This window comes from Tenrec ecaudatus, chromosome 2, assembly GCF_050624435.1.
Source record: "Tenrec ecaudatus isolate mTenEca1 chromosome 2, mTenEca1.hap1, whole genome shotgun sequence".
NCBI lineage: Eukaryota > Metazoa > Chordata > Mammalia > Afrosoricida > Tenrecidae > Tenrec > Tenrec ecaudatus.
Genome location: NC_134531.1, coordinates 208,223,111 through 208,247,509, shown reverse-complemented (window position 1 = coordinate 208,247,509; position 24,399 = coordinate 208,223,111). Strand labels below are relative to the sequence as shown.

The 24,399-nt window shown below is 51.7% G+C and overlaps 1 protein-coding gene across 1 annotated transcript; it reads right to left on the bottom strand.

Moving 5' to 3' along the window:
• Window positions 1-2,224: 2,224 nt before the first annotated feature.
• PTTG1IP (PTTG1 interacting protein) lies at window positions 2,225-23,027 on the bottom strand. Its single transcript, XM_075542205.1, has 6 exons — window positions 22,781-23,027; window positions 16,651-16,703; window positions 15,263-15,371; window positions 7,697-7,874; window positions 7,142-7,188; window positions 2,225-4,007 (listed from the first exon to the last, which is right to left on the bottom strand). The coding sequence occupies exons 1-6, from the start codon at window positions 22,893-22,895 to the stop codon at window positions 3,961-3,963; spliced, it is 549 nt and encodes a 182-aa protein (XP_075398320.1). The 5' UTR covers window positions 22,896-23,027; the 3' UTR covers window positions 2,225-3,960.
• Between the last annotated feature and the right edge of the window lie 1,372 nt (window positions 23,028-24,399).

The following is a 24,399-nucleotide window of genomic DNA, read 5'->3' as shown; positions in this document are numbered from 1 at the left end:
AGACAAGTGTGTGCATGAGCAAATTGGTGAAGAAAGGTGATGGTGCCCGGCTATCAAAAGATACAGCGTCTGGGGTCTTGAAGGCTTGAAGGTAAACAAGTGGCCATCTAGCTCAGAAGCAACAAAGCCCACATGGAAGAAGCTCACCAGCCTGTGTGATCACGAGGTGTCGAAGGGATCAGGTATCAGGTATCAAAGAACAAAAAATCATTATTGTGAATGAGGGGGTGTGCAGATTGGGGACCCAATGCCCATCTGTAGGCAACTGGATATCCCCTTATGGAGGGGTCGCAGGGAGATGAGCCAGTCAGGGTGTAGTGTAGCAATGATGACACATACAACTTTCCTCTAGTTCCTAAATGCTTCCCACCCCCTGCCCCCCACTCTCATGATCCCAGTTCTACCTTACAAAGCCAGCTAGACCAGAGGATGTACACTGGTACAGATGGGAACCAGAAACACAGGGAATTCAGGACAGATGATCCCATCAGGACCAGTGGTGTGAGTGGTGATACCGGGAGGGTGGAAGGAAGGTTGGGTAGAAAAGGGGAACCGATTATAAGGATCTACATATAACCTCCTCCCTGGGGGACTGACCACAGAAAAGAGGGTGAGGGGAGACATCAGATAGTGTAAGAGAGGACAAAATAATTTGTAAATTATCAAGCGTACATGATAGAGAGGGGAGAGGGGAGTGGGGAGCGGGGAGGGAGGGGAAAAATGAGGAGCTGATACCAAGGGCTCAAGTAGAAAGCAAATGTTTTGAGAATGATGAGGAAAACTGATGTATAAATGTACTTGATATACAATGGATGTATGGTGATGAGTTGTATGAGCCCCCAATAAAATGATTTTTTTTAAAAATCAGCCCATTCTTCTCTCCTATTTCTCAGAGTGTTTTGTATTGTATATTGTAAGTGAAACAAAATATAAACAAATAGCTAAAGGAACTTTAAAATAAATACCTGCTCTGGTTTCTAAAAAAAAACAAGAAAAAAAGGTTTATATAAAAGGGCAATTGAATATTGAAAAACACCCCAGCCCAGTCCATAAGTCCAATATTAGCCTGTATGTTTGACACCAATCTATAAAGTCCTCTTGAGACTCACAAAACACAGGAAGATCACAGACCAGTGGGTGGGAAGTTTTGTGGATCCAGTGGTATTGTAAGCATCTCAGCACTGATGGGGGTGTCCCACGTGGCTCCTCTAGCTCAGGGCACTAGATTAGCTCCATGTGTCTTGTCAGCTGCAATAGGAGTATCTGTGTGCGACCTCCAGCAAGCTATCTCCGCTGTGGCCCCAAATGAGGTCATCAAGCAATGACCTGACAGGCTAAACTCTACCCTTTACTCTTAATCCTCTCAAATTGACAAGATGATGTAAGTACCAGACATTAAAGACCACGCTGAATATTTAATAGGCCAGGGAAGTCAACTGACCCCGTTTTCGAGTTTGATCCAGAATAAAGATTACAATAATCCCTATTTGAGAGGAAAGCATTTCGAGGCCCTTGCCTTGCCTGTGGCGAGTGGGGATGTGCTAGTGGCTTAATCTCACTAGATACTCTGCAGATGGATTTTTGCCCCCAGTAACTTTCTGTAGCAGTCTGATCCTTCTTTCCCAGGCTGTTCCTAGGGACACATACGAATCTGATGCTGGGGTGGGGGGTTAAGCATGCTGGGGACAAATCTTTCTGGTAACCTCCTTGACATCAAGGCCTCCAGTCCTTGTTCTAGCAAGTCAGCCCACAACACCCCCACCCCACATCAGCTCTGACAGCTCGTGACGGAGGAAACTCCTGGACGTTGTCACCAGGAAGGCCCAGCATCTTGAAGAAGCCAAAGTCTAGCTCTATAGACCCCACTCAGCTCCAGCCACTCTGTCCCTCTAGGGGACGGGTGGCGCAGCAGGCTAGGCACTGGCCTGCTAGCTGCAAGGCTGGTGATTCAAATCCACTTGCTGCTCCAAGGGAGATTGATGAGGCTGTCTGTCCCCAGTGTCTCGGGTACCCAGCGGAGGAGAGTTTGACCCTGTCCTACAGGGCCGCTATGATTCAAACAGACCCACGTAGTGGGTTTGGTCTGTACCTCTTGCTCACACATGACCAGGGGCCCAGAAAGTCAAGCTGCCACCCCACCCCAGTGGACCTGGCTCTCCCCATGCTCATGCTAGCACCACCCAGAAATGAAACTCAAGTAACACAAAGTACACGAGGCAGAAGCTTGTATTAAACCATTTTATTGCAAATGGTTAAGAATTCAGACTACAGATTTCCTTGAGGTTAGTTTGTGGCTGCTCCAGAGACTGGGAACGTGGATGAGACCCCTCAACGAGGGCCTGACTGCCCTAGCCCCACAGGATTGGGTACACTGGTTCTCCCGGCAGCGTAGTAACCTCAACTCCAAGACGGTGTGATTTACATACATACTACTGGGTTAATACAAAGTGCGCTACAGTCTATAATAAGAGGTCTCGTTAGGAATCAGGAGTGGGAAGCACAACTGTGAAGGCAGTGATAAAATATGTAGGAATGTTTCCTAATACTCTAATGTGTTATTCAATGCCTGAGAGAGAAGACGACAGCATGTGTCAAAGGAGCTCTTCTCCCCAGGTGGAAAGATCAGAGCAGAAATGTTAGCTGGTGCTACACACGGTCCACCGTGGAAAAAGGCCCATCAGGCAGGGTGGTGGTTGTGTCTGGGTCACAGAGCGCACTGATCTTGCAGGGGACCTTCTATGACGCTGAGGCGTCTCATCTCCGCCCCAACGTGACGGTGTACGTGAAAACAGAGATCACGCTCTTCAGAGTGCTGATGTGGACACTTACAAAGCGGAATGTGGAACTCGGACGGAGCAGAGTGGCAGCTGTGACTATGTTTAAATTACTTTCAGGCAAGGCTTCGCGGCTGTTACTTCAAGCTTGCCCTCCAGTATTTGCCACACATCCTGATTTTAAAGAAAGGTATCACATGTAAAACTGAGATGCTGGTGGACACTCAGAGGCGTGCGGCTCAAAGCCTGGAATCCTTTGGAAAGCAAGGCGTGCTCAGCAGTTGCTGTGCTGTGGGGAGACAGGCCCTGCAGCTGGCCCTGGACAGTGGGCCCTTCGCAGTGCAAGGCTGACCTGTGACACAGCACCTAAGACTCAACTCCTACCTCCTGGTTCCTGGCTGGGCACAGAGTCTGGCACACCTGTTAGCAGGTGAGAAAGACAAGTCCGGCATTACCATTCTCCGGCCACATCAGCCCACACAACTGGCCGACCGTCACACGCAGGGAGCCTGATCTCTGCTATTAACACGCTTCTGTTGTAGAATGTCCTGATAGTCTAATGAAGATGTAAACTGACAAGTCAGCCAGTAAGGGATCTAAAGCTTTGCATGAGGTTTCCTGGTGAAATCGCTTGGGTGGTGGTGGTGGTGCCAAGAAAACATAATCTCAAGTGATTGTAACCATTCCTCATGTTCAGGGAGAAAATCCTGCCATCTGGGGGGCCCCTGCTTTCAACACTCTAACAGTGTTGCAGATACGGCCAGCTTAGTGTTGCAAGAAAATGTGTGTGTGTGTGTGGGGGGGGGGGGGGGGGCGGGGCGGACAACACTGGCGCTTCCCCACCCCTGCGACTACAGTATAAAATGACTTTCCTCCTGGCTGGCCCAGGCTTGCTAGTGGGCAGAGGGAAGTGGGAAGTCTGTGTCGCAAGAAAAGAAGGACTGCGTCATCGTCACCAGTTGAAATTTCTGAGAAATGCAGGTGAGGGGTGGGTGTCACCGTTCCTCCTCAGAGGAAGGGTGGCTGGTTGATGTCTCCAGGGGCTCGCTGCCGAAATGGACAGGTCAGGATTGTCTTTGGGGTGTGGATCAGCTCACCCAGAGTGGATTCTGTGGGTGAGCTGTGAAGGCCCAGCCCCACCTCACCACGACATTCCAGGGTTGCTGCTGAGACTCGGAGCGTGTTGTTAGTTGTTTTCAAATCTGGCATACGGGTTCTCCTCTTTAAACAAACCTGAAAACAAAAGGAACTTGCATTATAAACTCATGCTTCCAATTGGAACAGAATTCAAGCAAGCCCCGTAGATCCATTTTATATGAAGGTTTCCTGGAGACCTTAGGAAGCCTGGGTATCGGTCTGTCTGCTTCTCTCTCTGCTGTAGCCCAGCTTCCTGAGCCCCTCAGCTCTACTGAGTCAGTTGCTTACATAGCAGCTCCGTGTTCATTTCGAGGAGCTTCACCCCACCTGGACCACCACCGAGACAATCTCCTCAGGAAGACATAAGCACTCTATCTGCACAGCCACTGCCCGATCCTTGCCCGAGCCTTACACCCTTTCTTGCACGAGTCAATCAAGCCCACACCATAAAGGCCATGAGAAACCCACTGCCCGGCAGCTGGCAGCATCAGCGCAGGGAAGGCTGTGACTCTAATTCCAACATGACACCGCCACCTCCACCAGCACCTCAGCCAGAGGGGCCCACCAGGCAAAGAGGCTTGACCCACCGCGGGGCGCTTTGCCTTACTGAGAGAACCAGGCCCTGTGGGCTCGCCAGGGGGCTGCGTAGCCGTGACTCCCAGTGGAGGGCCGCTGGACATGGGACTCGCTCCAGTGCACCGGGACTCCCGCAGCCCTGCTCAGTTGGGACCCTGAGCCCCTGGCACTTCAGCCTCTCGCCCTGTCCCCGGCAGCAAGTGCTGCTGACTGTAGGAGCAGTCAGTGGGGCCTTCCTGGGGCCTACGTAACCACGCTTCCCCAGAGGACAGCGCAGAGCGCCTTCATGAGGGCCCTGGTGGCAGAGTGCTGAAAAAGCCGGCACAGTGGATTTCCTTATACACCCTGCCCCCCCCCCCCCAGGGGCCTCTTGTTGGCAGGTGGGTCAGTTAGCACAGAAGCGAAGGAGCAGACAGGCCACCGAGGTAGCGGTGCCACGCTTCCTGCAGCCATAGTCCACGGACACCGTGTCTCGCCCAGGCCGCAGAGGGAGCTCCTCCCTCCCGCTCCCACAGGTTCGGGCCCGCAGGCTGCAGCGCTCGGGTGCAGGCCAGACTTTCCAGTAGCACAGAGCAACAGTCATACCTTCCAAGGCGGAAACAGAAAGTTAAAAAAGCAAACTCCTTCACACAAAGGGATGGGGGGTTTAGCATTTGTACAGTTTTTCTTCTTAGTTGCCACGGAGGTGGCGCCGACTCCCGGAAACCCGGGTGCTGTCTGTGCCGTCTGCAGAAACTAAGCGACTGTCTGGGGGTTATGTTACTCCATAACTTCCCTGGTTTTCACCAATTCTCTACTTTCCCAAACATGTCATCCTTTTCACGTTTCCTGGTGAAGTGCTCAAGGTCAGAGAGCCGGTGTGCGCCCAGCCTTGCTACTAAGGGGCATTCTTAGGGCTCTCGTTTGGAGATGGGCTGGGCTGTGTTCGGGAAGTCCATGGTGCAGGCAAGACCCTTCGCCAACACCCCAGGGCACACACATCAACTCTTCCCCAATGTTTCCGCCATGTTGTCCAGTTTTCACAGACACATGAGGTGACCGAAAAGACCAGGAGCACCTTCCACATCAAAATGACCCTGTGTGTTGTGACACTCTGAGGCGGTCTTGGGCGGCAGATGTGCCCAAAGCAATAGGTCCATTGAGTTCTTCACTATTTTTTCCATTGATTAAAAGCAAAACGAAATATCTGACTTCATATTCGCCCTCTGCTTTTATCACTACATCTTTTTATGGGTGTGCAGCTTATTGACAGCAATGACAAAAACCCAACCTTAATCAACGCATCTCCATCACTGTTAACCCCCTTCTCACCTCCCTTCTGCCCCAGGTAACCACTAGTAGACTTTGATTTCACTTTATATACGTGGGATCATACAATTACTGGTCCTGTGGGACTGACTGTGCTCGTTCAGCATAATATCTTCACACTGCATGCATACCGTGGCAGGTATCAGTCTTCATCCCTCCCAGTGCTGAAGAGTATTGGACTGTGTGTGTGTGTTAGGGTATTTCTATTGTTTGCCTACTGCAGTGACATTGGTGAGCAAGTCCTTTTTGGAGTCACGGCCTTTGAGTCTTTCAAACCCAGAGCTTGGAGTGGAAGTGCTGGGTCTGTATCATGATGACCTTCTGGGCCAGCGGTGAGGATTTTTGTTCTTTACGCTCAGGAGTAAACCATGGGGAAGGCGCCGGCTCAGACCTTCACCAGCAAGTGTTTCCAGGCTCTTCGGTTCTGGCAAGAAAGGCTGTGTCAGCTGCAAGTTGTTAGTGGGGCTTCTAATCGGACGCCATGCTATTCGTGATGTTACAGTCTCACTTCTTGGATTTCTGGGTTCGGCACACAGATTAAATTGGTGAGCTGAAAGGCTAGCACACCTTCTCTGATTCTGAACTATGCAGGAGCAGCCCCTTGTTCTGCTGAGACAGCTGCCCCTGGGTCCACGTTCAGGTTTCACACGAGCACAATGAGGTGCTCCAGAATTCCCAGGCTTCATAACGTTATTAAGAAACTTAGAGGAGATAAGAGACTAAAGGTGTATCTTCTGAACGGCTCCAACAGGAAATGTCTTTGTACCTGGTCTCTTTGGGTACCGGCTCGCTATCTCCAACTGAGAACACAGCCACGCACGCGCACCCACACACACACCCACACACGCAGACGGTCAGAAAGGGCGGCGTGCCTTTAGTGCTGCCTCCTGCTTGGTAGGCGGCTGCAGCACCCAGAGACAGAAATGAGCACACTGGGGGGAGATAAACACAGGACGCAGGGCTAGGTCAGAGATGACAAGATGACAATGACTCTCGCCACACAGGCCCCACTTCAGGGCAAACAAGAAGCTACATTCTGGCAGCTTTAATGTTGGCTACATGAGCCAACAATCATCAGAGACACCGAGCTTCGTGAAGAAACTCAGTGGAGATAAAAACACCCCACGGTTTACTCTTTCAAGACCGTCAGTGGAAGGAGCTCTGGTAGCAGCACCTGGAAACAAGCTGGCTGTTTCTCCTTGCAGCGCCTTCCTCCTGCTCCAGTGAAGGAAGCCTGACAGCAAGAACCAGGCCCCACCCAGCTCAGGTCCTGCGGCCCGGCATCAGCCCGGATGACGGACGGCGGCGATCCCTGATCGGCGGGAGAGGAGCCCGCGCGCTCTTACCGTACTTTTTCCTGATCTCGTCGTGTCGGGACTTCATCTCTGCTCTCCTAAGACATGAAAGAGAAACACGTGCAGCCTCAGATTCCAGTACCCAACGTCATCTCAACAGACACACCCACCCTTCGTCCTTGGTCAAAGAAGCTGCGAGTGTGGTCTGGGCATTTCCTCTCGCTGCCCAGAGGGGACCAGGTGAGGCTGACCATGGCCAGGTAACACCAGACAGGCAATGGGACAGCAGGCAGTTTCCGCAGATGGTCTCCTGAGGTCCCTGCCACCTGACATTCATTCAGGATATGGTCATTGTACCGCACGCATGAGGGTCATGCAAGCCAGGCCCCCAGCTGTTGCCTCTCGCTCTGACGAGTAACAGCAGACAAGGCAGAGACAGCCTGCAACAACGCTAATGCCGTTGACGAGGTGCCTACCGTGCAGCATCTCACTCTCCAACTGCGACCCACAAAACCCCGCAGCCTTCATTTTAAAAACAGAATGCACGGGAGACCTCGAACTTGAGTGTTCACGGTCCTTCTCATCAGTCCCCACCCCTCCTGGCACCTCTCTTCCTGGCGGATCCTGCGCTCCTCTCGCTCTCGGATGGCCTTCTCCTCGCTTTTGTCCGGCTTGCGGCTCTTCTTCCTCTTGTAGCAGCAGCAGTAGCAGCAGCAGACGGCGAGACTGAGCAGGAGGGAGCCCCCCACCGCTGACATGGCAATGATCAGTGCCTCAAAGTTCACTGGAAAAGGCAAAGGTTAAACTCACTTCAATGATGGCACACACTACCATTCACCCCGGTGAATGGTCGCAACGCACAGAAGTCGAAGTGGGAAGTCCACTCAGACAGGGCCTTGGACCGGAGCTGGGATGGAATGGGTCTGATGGCAGGCACTCCAAACCACACCTTCTGTCAGTCACACACTGTTGACTTGTACCCGTCTGCGGGCTGTAACCACGGGGAATGGCAGTTACAGGGCAGGCTTTCTCACCGCCTGATCTTGAGGAGCCGCGGATGGACTCAGCAAACGCACATAGGAAGCCGGTGATGTCAAGGGGCATCTGCATTTACACTCTCCTAGGGCATCTCAAAGTCTTAACTTGCAGAAATTAAAACTAAATCCGAGCCAGCTTATTCCTGTGATGTTTATTTCCAGGAGGAACAAGCCTCCTCTGGGGTGCACTCTGTCCACAGAGGACACCATAGAGTCATTTTCAAATCTGAGTCTTCACTGGACACCCGGGGCTAGAGAACCACTGACTCACCTGTGTCAAAAAGTGTAGGAGTGCTTGCCAGGGTCAATTTTTGCAGACAAATACAATTTTAAAACAATTTCAAGTTTTTTTAAAAGTTTATAGATTAAAGCCAGTCAAGATTTTCCTATTCAACCCAGTGCTCCAAGATGTGAATGGAACATAGCGGCATGAAGCAGGGAACCAGTAGAGAGATCTGAGGGGCCAGCCTCAATCCTAACTGCGTGGACAGCCGCCCCTCCTCCCAGAAGAGTTCATTTCAGAGGACAGCACTGAAGCTACTGCACAAGGAGAGGGACATGTCTGATCAGAGCAAGTGGAAACAAATGAAGGGGGAGGAAGAGAGTAGAGCACATCCTGGCCCACCAAGCCTTGAGGACGATATCCCTGCTCAGAGCAGCCAATCCACAGAGAGGACTATATGGTTGGCCCCACTACGAGACACAACCCTCACTTACCCACAGTCACTTTTGGGGAAAACACTGAAGACATAGTGTGGGAACTGCGCCCAATCTGACCCCACCACACGGAGGCAAAAGAGCATGCAACAGGACAGCAAGGGGAGCAGAGCAAGGAGGGCCAGAAGGTGTATCAAAAATAGACTTTGGGGCCAGGGCGTGGCACCCCATCAGACTCCACCAGAAAACACTCCTAAAAGTCAACAAACAGACCTTGAACTATTTACAGGCTTTTCTTTTCTTTTTTAAGTCAATTTCTTTGGTTCTTTTATTTTGTTGCTTTGTTTTGTTGTCTTGTTTTGTGCATATTATTATCTCAGCAGATCTAGATAAGCTGGATAACCAATCTGGAGAAAACATAACCAATCTGGAGAAAACAAAGGACCGATGGTTCCAGCAGGACATGGGAGAGGGGGAGGCGGGGCAAGGAAAGGAAGGACAAGGGAACAACAAGTGATCCAAAAATCAGTGGCAAGGAGGGTGTAAGAGGCCTGGTAGGGCTTGATTAAGGGCAATGTAACTGAGAGGAATTGCGGAAACCTAAATGAAGGCTGAGCATGATAGTGGGACATGAGGAAAGTAAGAAGAAATAGAGGAAAGATCTAGGAGGCAAAGGACATTTAGAGAGGTCCAAATACAGGGATGTACATATGTAAATACATTTATATATGATGATGGGGAAATAGATCTATGTGCATATATGTATAGGTTTAGTATTAAGGTAGCAGATGGACACTGGTCCTCCACTCAAGTACTTCCTCAATGAAAGAACACTTTGTTCTATTAAACTGGCATTCCATGATGGGTCACCTTCCCGACACAATTGCTGAAGACAAAGTGGGTACATAAGCAAATGTGGTGAAGAAAGCTGATGGTGCCCAGTTATCTAAAGATAAAGTGTCTGGGGTCTTAAAGGATTGAAGATAAACAAGCGGCCATCTGGCTCAGAAGCAACAAAGCCCCCATGGAAGAACACACCAGCTTGTGTGATCATGAGCATTGATGGGATCAGGTATTAGGCACCAAACAACAAAAAATCTTATCATTGTGAATGAGGGGGAGTGCGGAGTAGGGACCCAAAGTCTTCTGTAGGCAACTGGACATCCGGTCACAGGGAGGAGACAAGCCAGTCAGAGTGCAGTGTAACAACGATGAAACACACAACTTTCCTCTAGTTCTTAAATGTTTCCTCCCCACAACTATCATGATCCCAATTCTACCATACATATTTGGCTAGACCAGAGGATGTACACTGGTACAAATAGGAACTGGAAACACAGGGAATCCAGTACAGATGAACTCTTCAGGACCAGTGGTGAGGCTGGTGACACACGGAGGGTAGAAGGAAGGTAGGGGACAAAGCAGGAACCAATTAGAAGGATCTACATATAACCCCCTCCTGGGGGATGGACAACAGAAAAGTGGGTGAAGGGAAATGTTGGACAAAGACATGACAAATAATAATTTAATAAATTATCAAGGGTTCATGATGGAGGGGGTGCAAGGAGGGAGGGGAAAATGAGCTGATACTAAGGGCTCAAGTAGAAAATGTTTTAAGAATGATGATGGCAACAAATGTACAAATGTGCTTGACACAATGGATGGATGGATTGTACGAGCCCCCAGTAAAATGATTAAAAAAAAAAAAAGATATTTCTATTCAACTCCCACTGGAGCGGAGTATTGAATGTCGCCTTTACAACTGGTTTTTAATTGTACTGGTAATAGCAGCCCTTGAAGATGCTTCAAAAGTGAGTCCTCCCCTGGAGAGGGGTGTTACTCTATGTGAATACGCATGTCTACAGCAATTCCACTTTTGATGTTTTTCAGAATTGAAGTTAAAAATGATGCTACCACACAGAGTCAACAACCTCTAAACTTACAGCTCCTTGGGTTATAATGGGGGCAGCGCCCCTCCCAGAGGAAGAACACTTCCAAAGTGTTAAAGTAAAAAAGGGTCTCAAACACGGCCCAGTTTATGGGAATGTGTTTGATCCCGCAGCCTCTTCAGAATGGAGCCGTGAACAGAGAACTTTCACAGCTCGCTACCGGCAAGCACGCTTCAGAGAGACTGCAGCCCTACTCCTCTAAGTCTCCTTCCAATCGTCAGGACGCCTCCAGGGCGGGCCAAGGAGGCAGAAGCATCCACTGAGAGCCGCCCTAGAGCAGCAGGTGCCAGGTTCCCGAGTCGCTCCTGGTCCCACTTGTTACTGCTTGAAACTACAGCAAATTCACTTAAAAGATAATTCTACAAATCAATCTGCAACATAGCAAATGAACAAAACTTCTGTGTATTAAGTAGGTCAACCTGTAAGGCAGCAAAACCGTTAAAGCAGAACCCTAAAGAAAAATGTTTACCGTTGAGTCAGAATGGCATTCATTACTGTGACAACCCCTACATCCTAGCACCTGACAAGCCTAACCCAGATGTAATACATCAAATAATGAACAGACACACAGCTTCATTAGGATGTTGCTTTCAGGTGCAACTAACAATGACCCTGCTATCAACAGAAGGGAACACTCCCCAGTCCTGTGCCTGTTGGGCCTTCCTGTCTCCCTGATCCTCTCTCTACCAAGCTTGATGCCCTTCTCCATGGACTGGTCCCTCCTGATAACATGCATACATATTCCTCAGCAACACCATAATTCAAAGGCATCAATTCTTTAGTTTTCCTTAATCATTATCTAACTTTCGCATGCATATGAAGCAAATGAAAATACCATAGCTTGGGTCAGGCACACCTTAGCCCCCAAAGCGCGCATTTCTACTCTTTTAACATTTTAAAGAGGTCCTATGTGGCAGATCCGCCCATCGTACTGCATCCTTTGATTTTTTGACTGCTGTTTACTTGGACGTGTTGACCCAAGTAAATGAAATCTTTGACGACTTCTCCATTTAGTAAGATGTTGCTTTGTGGTTCAACTGGGCACACTGTGCTCCTCATGTCGAAGAAGCATCCACATTGAAGGCCGCAGTAAGCGCGTCAGGTCCTCCTCACTTTCAGCAGGTAAGGCTGCCACCTGCACACTGCAAGTTCAATGAGACTTCCTCCAAGCCTGATGCACATTCTTCTTCATCCAGTGCAGCTAACTCACATTATTTGCTCAGCACAGACTGAATCAATACAGTAAAAGGATACAGCCCTGATACACACTTCTGATTTTAAACCATGTGGTTCCCTTTGTTGATTTTAAACGACTGCCTGTCAGTCTATGTAAGGGTACAGATTCCCGAGGAGCACCATGAAGTGATGTGGAATTGCCATTCTTCACATTGTCATCCATGCTTTGTTATCACCCACACAGTTGAACGCCTTTACATACTCAGTGACACACATGTAAACACCTTTCTGGTGTCTCATCTTTCAGACACATCTCATTGCATGACCTCTTTTGAATCCATCATACATTTCTGGTCACTCCGTCAGTGAAGTGCTGCGCTTCACTTGCATGTGATATTACTGATATTGTTGGACAGGCCTGCATTCTGCTGGGTGCCTATCTTTGGAATGGGTGTAACTCTTCTCTAGTCAGTTAGCCAGGTAGCTGTGGCATAAGGTGCTTCTAGTGCTGCATCTCATTGATACTTTGCACCTCCTGGAGTCCTGGTTTTTGCTATGCCTTCAGGGCAGTTTGAACTTCCTCCTGCAGTACCAGCAGTTCTTGATCCTACGCTATCTCCTGAAGTGGTGAGCACCAGCCAACTCTTTCGGACACAGTGACACTGCCAACTTCTTTTGATGCTTCCTGCACTGTTCAACAGTTTGCCCAGAGAAGCCTTCAATGTTAAACTGACCGTGTGAACTTTTCCTTCTTTCTTTCAGCTCTCTGCTTGAGAAACTCCGAGTGTGCTCCTTCTGTCTGGTTTTCTGTGCCCGGGTCTTTGCCCTTTCACTACACTACTTTGCCTTCTCCAGCTGCCCGTCATAATCTTCTGTTTGGCTCGTTTACACCCTCCTTTCATGCACCTGCTTTAGCTACTCTGCATTCAAGAGCAAGTATCCGAGTTTCTCCTGACAGCCGTTTTGGTCTTTTTCTTCTTTCTCAACTTAAAACAAAATTTTTATTCAATACTTTTATTGGGGGCACTTACATCTCTTAGCACAATCCATACCTTCATCTCTGTGTCAAGCACATTTACACATATGCCGCCATCTTCATTTTCAATGCATTCCTTTCACCTTGAGCCCTTGATGTCAGCTCCTCCTTTCTCAATTTGTTAATGACCTTTTGCTTTCTTCACATATGTTCTTGATGTCATCCTACAACTTGTGTGGCCTTTAGTCACTAAGATTCAATGCCTCAAATCTACTCTGGAAATGGTCTCTAAATTCAGGTGGGGTATGCTTATGGTAGGACTGGCTCTCACGAACTTTTCATGTTCTTCGGCTGCATTTTAAACCTGCTTATGAGCAGTTATACTGTGGTATACAGGCTCCTGAGGGTACCTAACAATGTGACAACTGATACTCTACTCTGCATCTAGCCTTCTTTTGACTGATAATTGCGCTTCTCCACTGTTTTTCTATAGATGTCGTCAATGTGACTCCTGTGTATTCTGTCTGACCAGTACATGTCACAATTTATACTGTGGAAAAAAGATTTCCAGTGAACAAATCATTGGTCGTGCAAATTCTTCCATGCTATCTCTAGTGTTGTTTCCATTGCTGTGGCCATTCTTTTCCAACGACAGATTCTGTTTTTCTGTTTTTAACTTTCACATTCCAAGCACCAGTAACCACGCAGGCACCCTGCTGCAGGTTAGGGACAGTCCACGCTGTCCAAGCTGGTAAAGACCTCCAATCTCTCATCGCTGGCATCAGTGCGTGGTGCAGAAAGCGGAATAATTGTCATTATCAATCGGTCTCTCTGTAGGTGGCTGGGTACTACGGTATCACCGAGCAGTGTGCGTGGAACACAGATCCTGAAGGGTTTCTTTTTACAAGAAATGTGATCCTGTTCCTCTTCAACTTGCTGTTCCGGTGCAGATGACCGTACAGCTTTCAGATTGAAAATGGCCAATAGCAGACTCTTTCAGTGCATCACGGCCTATCATACTGATCTTTATGCACTGCTTTACTCTAGATAACTCCTAATGTCCTAGACTCGTCCTTTGTACACTCCTTGTTTTGATCCTGGATGTCTGTAGCCGTTTCTTTTCATTTGAGTCGGGCCACAGCAGCCAAGAAGGCTTCCGCAGCTTTGCCCCTCTAGGTCACGAAGGTGTCTGGCGGTAGTTTGAGGAGGCAGCCCTTTCCCAGGGGCATTTTGAGTACCTTGCAACCGGAGCAGCCAGGGTCCAGAACTGTATCTGCCACGGTCCGGCTGCTGTTTTCGGTGGCCAATCCCTCAGAATCAGGCCACTTACTCCTTCTTGCTATGCTCTTCGTCTGGAAGCTCCGAGAGAACAATTTACCATGCATGAACCTGCTAGTACTCGAAGCAAGCCACGTCAGCTCACCACCACAGAGGGACGGAGGAGTAAGAGTGGGTCACGCTCAGAACCATTTAATAATGAATGAAACGCTCCGAGGACTTCCTCTAAGGGTGACAGTCCGTGATGGAACACCCCAACCTCAATGAGCTGACGAGGTACTTCCCAGGCACGTTGCCACTAGTTGTGGCTGAAATGTCGGTGTGGTGCGGGGGACACTGAAAAGTAGAGTTCTAATATGCCAGCATGCCTTTTAGCTCACACAATCATGTTATTCACGAATGACCGGGAAAGCCGAGGTCAAGGTTACTCACCGAGGTTCACGCAAGATTCCTTCCTAGTCAGGGGCAGCATAAAGCAAAACAAAACAAAGCTAAGCAAAATGGGCAAGAGAAAACACCCCGAGCCTTTGCTAGTTTGGGAAGAACAACTGAGAGCCATGGCTCGAGATTCAGGGAATGACCGCCGATCCACAAGTGGTCAAGTCAGAGCTCTGGGGCCGGCCAGGGGGCCTGGCTGGCAGAGCAAGACGGTCAGTGAGTACCCTGACGCTGAGCGGGACACAGCCGTGTAGGAGAAGGTGTCAATCACCCTTAACTCAGACACCACTGGTGCACTGTGGTCATATCACGTGGGTTGTCAAGGGAACCAGAGTTCAGGATATTAAAGTTATGAAAAGGCAGAGCACGTCAAGACTGTCCCCAACACCACACCCACAGTCATTGCGACACTTTCCAGAGTGCGCGGAAGCGGGGTGAGCTGCTTCAACGACAGGCATGGCTGCAGGAGCCGCCAGAACCGACTGCCCACACAGGGAGAAGCTTAAACCGTAAGGCCAGGCTGATGGCTGAGAAGGCGGCTTTTCGGGTCACCCAGACCCACAGCAGCTCTCCCAGTGTATTTTTAGAGGGGCAACTTATGTTATCAAAAAAAAAATTGAAATATGGGTTTTTCAAGAAGTGAATTGAAACAGTGACTTACCCCAGCAAACGCCCCAGCGTGCAGCACTCAGCTTACACAGAGACCCAGGTGGCAAGATTTTCCTCACGGGGTAGTCCATACACACCTTGTTGGTGCTGCACCAAAGACACTGAAATTCAAGGCCAGTATTGGACCAGGTTAGGGCAGAATGTGAAAGCCACGCCTCACCGCCTTAAGGCCTAGAAGCACGCCATGCCACCCCCCCAACCCCCCTCTGCCGGGCTGAGATGGTCTTGGCCTCACAACCAGACTGTTCTCCACTCAGCACAGCTGCTTCTGTCTGCTGCCACAGCAGCCCGCTCAAAGGAAGAGCCAAGGCCCAGGGGCACGTCACTCTTTCCCTGGTGCTAAGCACAATCCCTCACGGGGGCTTTGCATGGTCTGCTCACTCTGGCCAGGAGGCTCCCTCCCCAAGGAGGCCGACCCTCACCAACTTCAAGGTGTGACCTTCCTCACCCCCTTCTCTGCTGGGCTGGTTTTCTCCTGCCCCCATCCACCCACCTTGTGCACTATGTAGTCTGTGGCAGCTGTGTGCTCCTCGGGTGGCACCAGAGCACCCAGGACCAAGTCTGGCCCGCGGGAGGCACTTAGTAAGTGCCCACTGCACAATTATGACCACCACCTCCTCTGCTTTTGATCAGGGGCTCACCCTCTTACAGTGGCTCTTCACCGCCATGCTGAATGGTGGGCACTGTGCACCCAGTTTAAAGGTCATGTAACACGTAAGAAGGTTCATGGTGGTTGTCTTACACTGCTGATACGGTAAGATGCGATGGTGAGGCTGCGGCGACACAGAGCCTCCTGTACCCGTGGCACCGTTCCTAACACATGTGCTTGACATGCCTAGTTGGTGACAACCAGAAGATGGATGAGCAACAGGAGGCAGCAGGAGACTGATGTCCATAGAGGAGGGGCAGGAACCATGCTGGAGGTAGCACCTGCCATGCCGCGACAGGCCAGACTGTACTTTGTATTTGCAATCTTGATTGAAGCAGTTTAGGAGGAGAGATCAAAATTGCTTGTCCCGGTTAGGATGAAGTCTATTAACAAGACTTCTCCAGAGGACCCCTGGCTTGCCTAGGTCTATTTGCAAAGTATCCACTTTAGGGTCTTGTGCTTACTTACGGTCATTCAGGTGGTCCTTAACCACCTGCGTCGCCCTCTGCTTAGCGGGGCCCGCCGGGAACCTCTCCCACCCCAGGAGCTACATAAAGAGTGCGTGGGGAACACTCGGGTGACAATGCAGTTCTCCACAGGCATCGTGATATGCTCTAGGAAAGGACAAAACAACACAACCCCCTCTAGCAGAACTCCTAAAACATACAAGGGCACTGGCTGCAGGAGAAGCTGTGTCTCCTGAGGACTAGGTGACAAGCTGAGCTACTTACGGAGACATTTTTCAGGCACTCTTCACAGGTTCTGTTTGAGTTCTGAGAGCAAGCTGTGGGAAAAGAGGAACAAGGAAATCATTGAGTTGTGCAACATAGACATCGGCTTTCTGGTGCGGGTGAGGTGGAGGGCAGGATATTGACGAGTCTCCTGATGCTTGACTCTGATTCAGAACCATACGATTCACAGCCCCCACCCTCCAAGAACACACCTCCTTCAGGAAATGCCAACCCGCGCCGAGCAGCTAAGCAGCCAAATGCTGTGGGCACGCACGCAGGCACACTCCCACCCTCACAGGGTCTCCTGGGGAGAGGAGGTCAGCAGATAGCCCACTGGAGTCTCAAGAAGTGTGCATGGAGGGTCACGAATGGACTGGAGCCTGCAGCTGGGCAGCAGCAGCAGACACTCTGGGACACGAGCCTTTATTCACCACTGACGTGATGCCAAACCAGGGTCTTCAGACCCATCCTGAGCCTCGGTGACAAGCAAGGCCTCCATCTCCCTCAGACAGCACAGAGCAGGTAGTGCCATGGAGTCAGCTGCTCCAATCAAGGGGGTGGGTGGCCTCGGGGCTCTCTCCAGGATGGGGCCCCACGGTTGCTGCAGGGAGGGATCAACTTCCAACAGCTCACAACTTTGGAATTCCAGCTGAGCAAGAAGGGCTGACCACATACAAGACTTCCCATGTCCCCTCATGCAGCTGCTGAAGGCTCACTCCCCTCTACCACCCCCCCCCCCCCACTCAAACATTCACTCATTCTGAAAAGAGCTCTGTGACCTGAAGACTCCAAATCCTACCCCACCCCGAGTGGCTACTGGTGAAAAGTACTGGTGAGAACCAGCGTGGCACCCAGTGCTCAGGGCTGGGTGGGGGGGAGCAGTCTGAATACTTTGGTGAAAGGCTGGGCGGTTTGCTCAAAGTAGAAACTCCCTAAACCACAGATTCTGGTCAGCCACGGGAAGGGAAGTACAGCTGACCCCACTGAACTCCCTTACTGTCGTGGGTGCTGCAGAAGAGGCTGCGGCTGCAGTTCCAAGTCTCTGGGAAGGCGGCCTTGGGGAAAGGGAGGTGTGATGTGGGGCTGCAGGACAGAGGCCCTGGGGGAGGGGGGCAGAGCTGGCAATACTACAAACCTCTGATAGGAAACGGAACTTCTGAGCACTGGTTCTGGAAGGCTTGGAGACAGACACCGCAGGGGCCCACTCTGTGTCAGGCTGTGCCCTCTGGACACCATTCTTCACTAAAGGGCACGGGTTAACTCCAGGGTTAGGCCCGGGGATGGCCAAGCTCTGCCCTGAACAGCGTGTTGCTCTACAAGCTGAGCAACGCCCCCAACTGATGGGCACGTGGCTAAAGAGCAGGAGCAGGGAGTTGTCCTGCTCACACCGGGGTAATCTAAGCCTCAGAACGGAGGCTGGCAGGGGACAGACTAACATCCGGGAATACAGCAGCCCATGATCCACAGCGACAAGGAGCAAGCACACAGGAGGCGGCTGCAGAGAGGGAGGCACCGCTACCACTGGACACACCGACAAAGCCAGTCACCTGACGGGTGAAGGGTAGGGCCACTGCCCACTCAAATATTTTGGTAAAAATAGTCACAGCAGATACCAAGGGGGAGTGGCCAGCACGCTGAGTAGATGGGGATCCCGGAATTCACCAGACCAGACCTTCACCCTTTCCATGGCTTTGCTGTTTCTAAACAGAGGGCTTGGTGGGAGGCTTTGCACAGCTGCCAGACACGCCCCGTTCACAGTGCCTTCTTGAAAAATGTTTACCAGGAAGGGTACCCTGCCTTCTCATCCCGGGGGCCAGGAAGGGTGAGCAGAGGGAGTGGGCGCTCCCTGACAGGGAGAGCCCTTGATGAAGCCGTGTTGGGATAGCTACTTTTCGTGAACAAAAAGAATTCTGTCCAAGAAACACATCACACGCTCCGTACTGCCCGGGGCCTCAAGACCCAGAGCCAGCATGAGTCATGAGGAGTCCAGGGTTACAGCCAGTGCGGGGCTTGACAGCTGCCAGGGGGAGGGGGGGGGGGCACAGGCCTGGTGCAGGTCACTGCCAACGCTGGGGGAGGTCACTTGGGGCTCTCCTCTGACAACACCACATCATCGTGCACTAACATCTGACTCCTGCTGCTCTGATAGCTCAGGGGTCATGGCACCCTCCCAGTCCCCCAGGCTGTGAAAGGACCCAGGGGCTTCTCGCCAGAGTTCACCCAAAGATGCCTATGCTTCTAAGTCTACTGCTGAGGTACTGGCAAAGGTACGCACTTCTGAAGTCTTACCACCCAAAGTCTTCATGCACAGCCGATTATTTACCGAGCCATACAACTTTGAGTCTCACTCACTTGAGAAATTATATATAAAAAGATAAATAATAATAATTAAAAAAAAGGTCCTTCTGTTAAGATACACTAAACCATGACCCACTTAGAAGCTCTCACCTAAAGTTTCAGGCCAGCCAGTTAATTCATTAAGGACACACACAGACTTGTGTAAAGAGATACATTTACGTGAAGAAAAGATAAAGTGTATTATTTACTGCGGGTGTGTGTCACATGTCAGGCCAAGGGCTGTAGCAGTCTGCCATGCCCTTGGGTCATAGGACAAGTGTGTTGGTAAAAGCATCCAGCCAGCTCGCTCACTCGTGCGCGCGCACGCACACACACACACACACACACACACACGGAGTGCACCAACACTGCCCATTTCAGACAGGAAGGGAAAGGGGAATCTCGACTAGACAAAACTCCCCTGTCGTCATGCTGCCTTGACAGAAAATGCAGCGAGGACGAGCGCTAGCACCCGGCCAAAGGATGCCCCGGATGTCCTGTCACATCTCACACCATCTCCTGAGGGCAAGTAGGACAAGCCCTGAGGAATTTTCTGGGACTGCAGACCTCTCCAAGTGGGACCCTGACTGCAAGGGAGACTGGCACCTGCTCTTTCTGGAGCAGCAAATGGAGGGAAGGGACTCCTCCAGGAGTGGTGCTCCCTCCAGGTAGAGACGTGGGGTTCTCGGACCGGTCTGACAGACCACTCGCACAGTGCGAGCGGGGCCCACCACAGCGACCACTTGGCATCCATCTTGCAGTAAGCTCTTCGGGACCATGTGGGTTCCTAATGACTGCCCTCCACCAAAGCACGCACAGCCATTACAGAGGTGGAGTGAGGCATTCTCGGAATCCACACTGGATCCTGGCCAAGAAACCACAGCCTTAGCACAGCAGGATGGCACGGTTCTCACAGTGGGACCAGCAGCACAGAACATCCTCTGCAGGGGAAGAGGGAGGGGCCGTTGAAGGTAGGCACTTACATGTCCTTGGGGACAGCACCATTATCTTCTCTACCAGGGGAAGGCTGTTCCTTGGTGAGGGAGGGAGCTGGGAAAACCACAGGGGACTCCTTAGGAATGGAAGCAAGCTTGCACAGTGCCCTCCTGGCTCCGTGGCCCTGAATTACTGGGATTACCACTCAGGTTATGGGCAGTTCAAACCCAACAGCCTATCGGAAGGGGAAAGATGAGGCCCGCTTGGAAACCCGATTACCGGGTCTCCATGACTCGGAATTGACTTGGGTTTGGTTTGTCTGTTTCTTTGGTGACAGTCTGTGCGAATTTCACTTCATGAAGCTTCTCTCTGCAACTCTGGGCACAAATACAAAGCTACAATCAGCATGGTCAAATCGTGTTTCCTGGAGCCTGGGCCCGCCATTTCCCAATGGCTTTCTTGCCACTTCCCTCTAATAAGCCCAGCAAATGTGCCCTGAAGCTGTTGATAACGAGGTGCTGGTTTGGTCACAGACTCCTGGCACACACCTATTCTGTTTCAAAGTACTCCTTCCACCCTGGCCCTTAGAACTGAGTTTAGGTCTCATGCTCTGCCCTACACTCGTTCGTCCACTGAGAAGCTTAAATCGGCTGCATGGCTAACGTCACCAATACATAGGCACATACTGGCAGTAGGTAAGAAGGCACAGATAAGAACCTGTCCTACTCAGAGCAAATATACAGGAAGGTCAGCGGAGAAAAGGCGCTGTGCTAGGCTGGTGTGGAAATGACCTCCCATACTAAGGTGAGCAGCAAACACCCTTCCAACTGGGCCCCCACACTACAAAGAAACAAACTCACTGCCCCCAAGCTGATTCCAACTCACAGGGCAGAACTGCTCTTGGGGGTTTCAGAGACTGTAACTCTTTACAGGCATAGAAAGCCTTTGTCCTGCGGAGAGGCTGGTGGTTTTCCACTGCTCACCTTGTGAGCCCAGTAAACAACCCGTAGCCATCGGGGCTCCTTTACCCAGGTCCGGATCAACCTTCATTTTAAAGGTTAGGCTATAAAGTTCTGTAACACTGGTTCTCAACCTTCCTAAGGCTGCGACCCCTTCATACAGTTCCTCATACTGTGGTGACCCCCCCACCAACCATAAAATTATTTTTGTTGCTACTTTATCACTGTCATTTTGCTACTGTTATGAATCGGACGACGGTCGTTGGACCCTCAAAGGGGTTGCTACCCACAGGTTGTGCACCGTTGCTCCAGAATCAATCAACAGCAGTGAGTTTGGCTGTTGGTGTTTAAAAAAAACCAAGTCGGAGCTGTTTGTAAAATGTACTGGGCGTTAGATCTACGTCTGATCAACCGGATCCCCAAACCACAGGGATATGTCAAAGGAGACCATGTGTGGCAACTGACATTCTTCCTCCGATTCCCCAGCCTGCTGTCCTGCTCTGGACCCTTTCCCAGCCCCACTTCTTGGAGCGCTGATGCTGGCTCCTGCTCCCCAGCAGCACTCAACTTCTTAAGCTTCCATTCGCTTTCTTCCACTACAACTGTGCGCCCCAACCCTCCCCCCACAACACCAACTAACTTATTTCTGGGTCAATCTTCCCAAGCAATAGGAACTGTCTGGTGATCACCCCAGGTGCTCCTGCACTGGGCACAGTGAACCAAACCAAACCACTACAACAAAACCTCACTGCCATTAAGTCAATAGCGACTCACAGCCACTCTATAGGACAGGGTAGAAGTGCCCCTGTGCGTTTCCGAGACTTTAACTCTTGATGGTAGAGGGAAGCCTCTCCTGCAGAGACTGAGGGTTTCCATCCTGTAACCCCTGTGGCACAGGGAACATGCAGGAGGGATAGGGAAAACCCCCCTGAAGGCCTGGAGTACGCAGGCACTGAATCTTTTGCTTCCAAGGAGCAGAGGAACGTGTCACTTTGATAAAAGTTTCTTCCCCCTGCCCTTTCTGAAGGAAGGCACACCGCAACCCCAAGTAGTCACCAAGTACCCACCGCGGCCACCTGCAGCTCCTTGGGGGTCTCTAACTTTGGTTAGTTGCAGTGAAGGGGTGGCCTATCACATACCTAGTCCCTTCTATTTCTCCAGGAGTGGGAGACTGGAGGCTAGGGAAGGGTAATGAGGGGGTGCGTGGAATCAGCCCCTCCATAGACCAGCCCTGGAACTTGGAATTCGTTTTTCAGCTCTGTTACGGGACCCCAAATCTAAACCACGGGCAAAATAGTCAGCTTTTTCTTCGAGGGTGGCAATACGAAATGAGACGCAGCCCGCCTGGTGTCGCACTAAGCGCGGCGCTATCCGCACAAACAATACAGACCCCGCCCCCATGGACACTTTCCATAGCGGCCCTGGCCCTCAGGCCCCGCCACGGGGCGCAATTGTCTTACAGAGTCACGCGCTGGGCGGGGAGGGGGGGAAGTTGTCGAGCAGCAGAAGTTAAGTGCAAAGAAATGGTCCTGTCCACATCACTAAGGACCGCCCGTCTGTGTCCTCTCTCATAAAGACATGAGGTTATGAGCCCTCAGCCACAATACCATCCCCGATGGCGGGGCTGTGTGACAATCAGGGGCACCCTTACTTTGGGGGCTGTCCGACCCGAGTCTCCCTGCTGGCCGAGCTGCGGAATCCCGAGGGGGGCGGGGCGGTCCCGGGGCCCCTCGCCGCCTCCCGCAGCCCCGGGCTTGGGTTTGAAGTGTTTGTGGGAGGGATGAGGGGCGCTCTGTGGGGCGGGGTCGGAAACCGCGGCGCAGCGACTCGGGGGTCGCGGCCTGGAGGGGGGCACTCGGCCTGCGAGCCTTCAACTGGCCCCGCCGGCTGGTCCTTACCTGTCCCGAGCGGCTGCTGCGCGGCGGCCGCAGGGAGGAGTATCAGGAGCAGCGCGAAGCCGCCGAAGGGCAGCGCCCAGCGCGCCGTCAGCCCGCGGGCCCCGCCGGACGCCATGTCGCTTGGGTCTCAGTTGGCAGCCGTCGGCTGGTCCTACGGTCGGTCGTGAAACTCGCAGGACTGCCAGCAGACCCGGGATGTCTGGCGGAAGAGTTCCGGCGCCGGAAACTGGCCGGGCGGGGCGGGCCGCGCAGTGCGCAGCCGCGACTCCGTCGGTTTCCCCGCCCCCGTCTCCGGCCCCGCCCCCCGCGCGAGTGCGGCTAAGTGCGCACGCGCAGGGGACGGACGCGCTCTGGGGTCCCGGAAGGGTAGCTCCCCTGCGGCTTTGCTCCCGAGGTGACGCGGGAATCCAGCAGGCTGCCCCGGCCTAGTTGTATTACTGTCCTTCTCCGCTTGGCCCCATGCTCTGTCTCCTACACCCGCGCCCCGGCACCCCGGTCTCTGAACCTCCATCCCGACGCCCGGGCCCGACCAGCCTTTCCCCCACTCCCCCCGGAACACCCAGTCCGGCCCCGGGCCTTGATGGAGGGGTCACCTCGGTGCGGCTTATGGCACAATGGGCTTTGTATGGGGCGGGCGAGGGACCGTGCTCACTGCCACCGAGCCAGCTCTGACTCACGTGACACTGAGACAGAGCAATCTGCCCCCGGGCGTTTCCGAGACGGAACGCTACAGCAGTAGAATGCCCGCGTCTTTCTCCCAGGTCGGCAGGTGGTTTGCGATGAGCACCCTAGCACGTATCCACTACGCCACCAGGATTCGGAGCGATTCAGACCTACTAACGTACGAAATGCGCGGAATTCGAGGACACCGCTGCTTTAACACATGGAAAAAACGATCTTGCACGCTGCTAACGGTTTGGCGGTGGGCTTTTTGCGTCTCAGGTGTGCTACTACAGGCTCCACGCACCCAGGCTTGGGCCAAGACCAGGTCACCCAGGAGCTGGCCACTTAGGAGCCAGCCCTGGACAACCTCCGTCCAAACCAACCGACAGTTGTGTGCGCTAGCTCTGGGTCTGTTGCGGGTCACCCTGGCCACTCCAGCCGTCAAACCGTCCAGCTTCCCCCTACAATAACCAGGAGGCTCTTCTGGTGTGGCCTCCTGCCCTTCCTGTGAAGTCTCTGGCTTAATGGAATCCTGGAGTCTCTTGAACCAATGGACAATGGGAGTTTCCTTCCATGGGGAGTTGGGCCTTCAGGATACACCCCCAGTTGTCTGGGGTGGATTGGTGGAGGATGACATTTGTAGAAGGTAATATCTGTACCCTGTCACCTCCCTGCTCAAGTCTCCTTCTCAGACTCTGCTATGAGGGGAAAAGCCTGAGGAGATACAACGTTCTTTATTATGGTTATTAACCATTTTATTGGGAGCTCTTACAGATAGTATAACAATCCATATTCCAATTAGATCCATCATAATTGTACAATTACTGCCAACATCAGTTTCAAAACATTTTCTTCTTGAACTCAGATATCAGCTTGCTCCCCCTTATGCCCCCCCTTCCTCACCCCAGGAACCCTTATTATTGTATATTATTATTGTAATTATTTTTTGCCCTATC

What these genes read in the sequence shown, in the direction of transcription:
- PTTG1IP (XM_075542205.1), bottom strand. Translation starts at nt 22,895, where the DNA reads ATGGCGTCCGGCGGGGCCCGCGGGCTGACGGCGCGCTGGGCGCTGCCC. An exon ending in AGGATCCGCCAGGAAGAGAG is followed by an intron (nt 7,189 to 7,696) that starts GTGCCAGGAGGG and finishes TTCATGTCTTAG; the next exon opens with GAGAGCAGAGATGAAGTCCC. An exon ending in CGAGATCAGGAAAAAGTACG is followed by an intron (nt 4,008 to 7,141) that starts GTAAGAGCGCGC and finishes TTTTGTTTTCAG; the next exon opens with GTTTGTTTAAAGAGGAGAAC.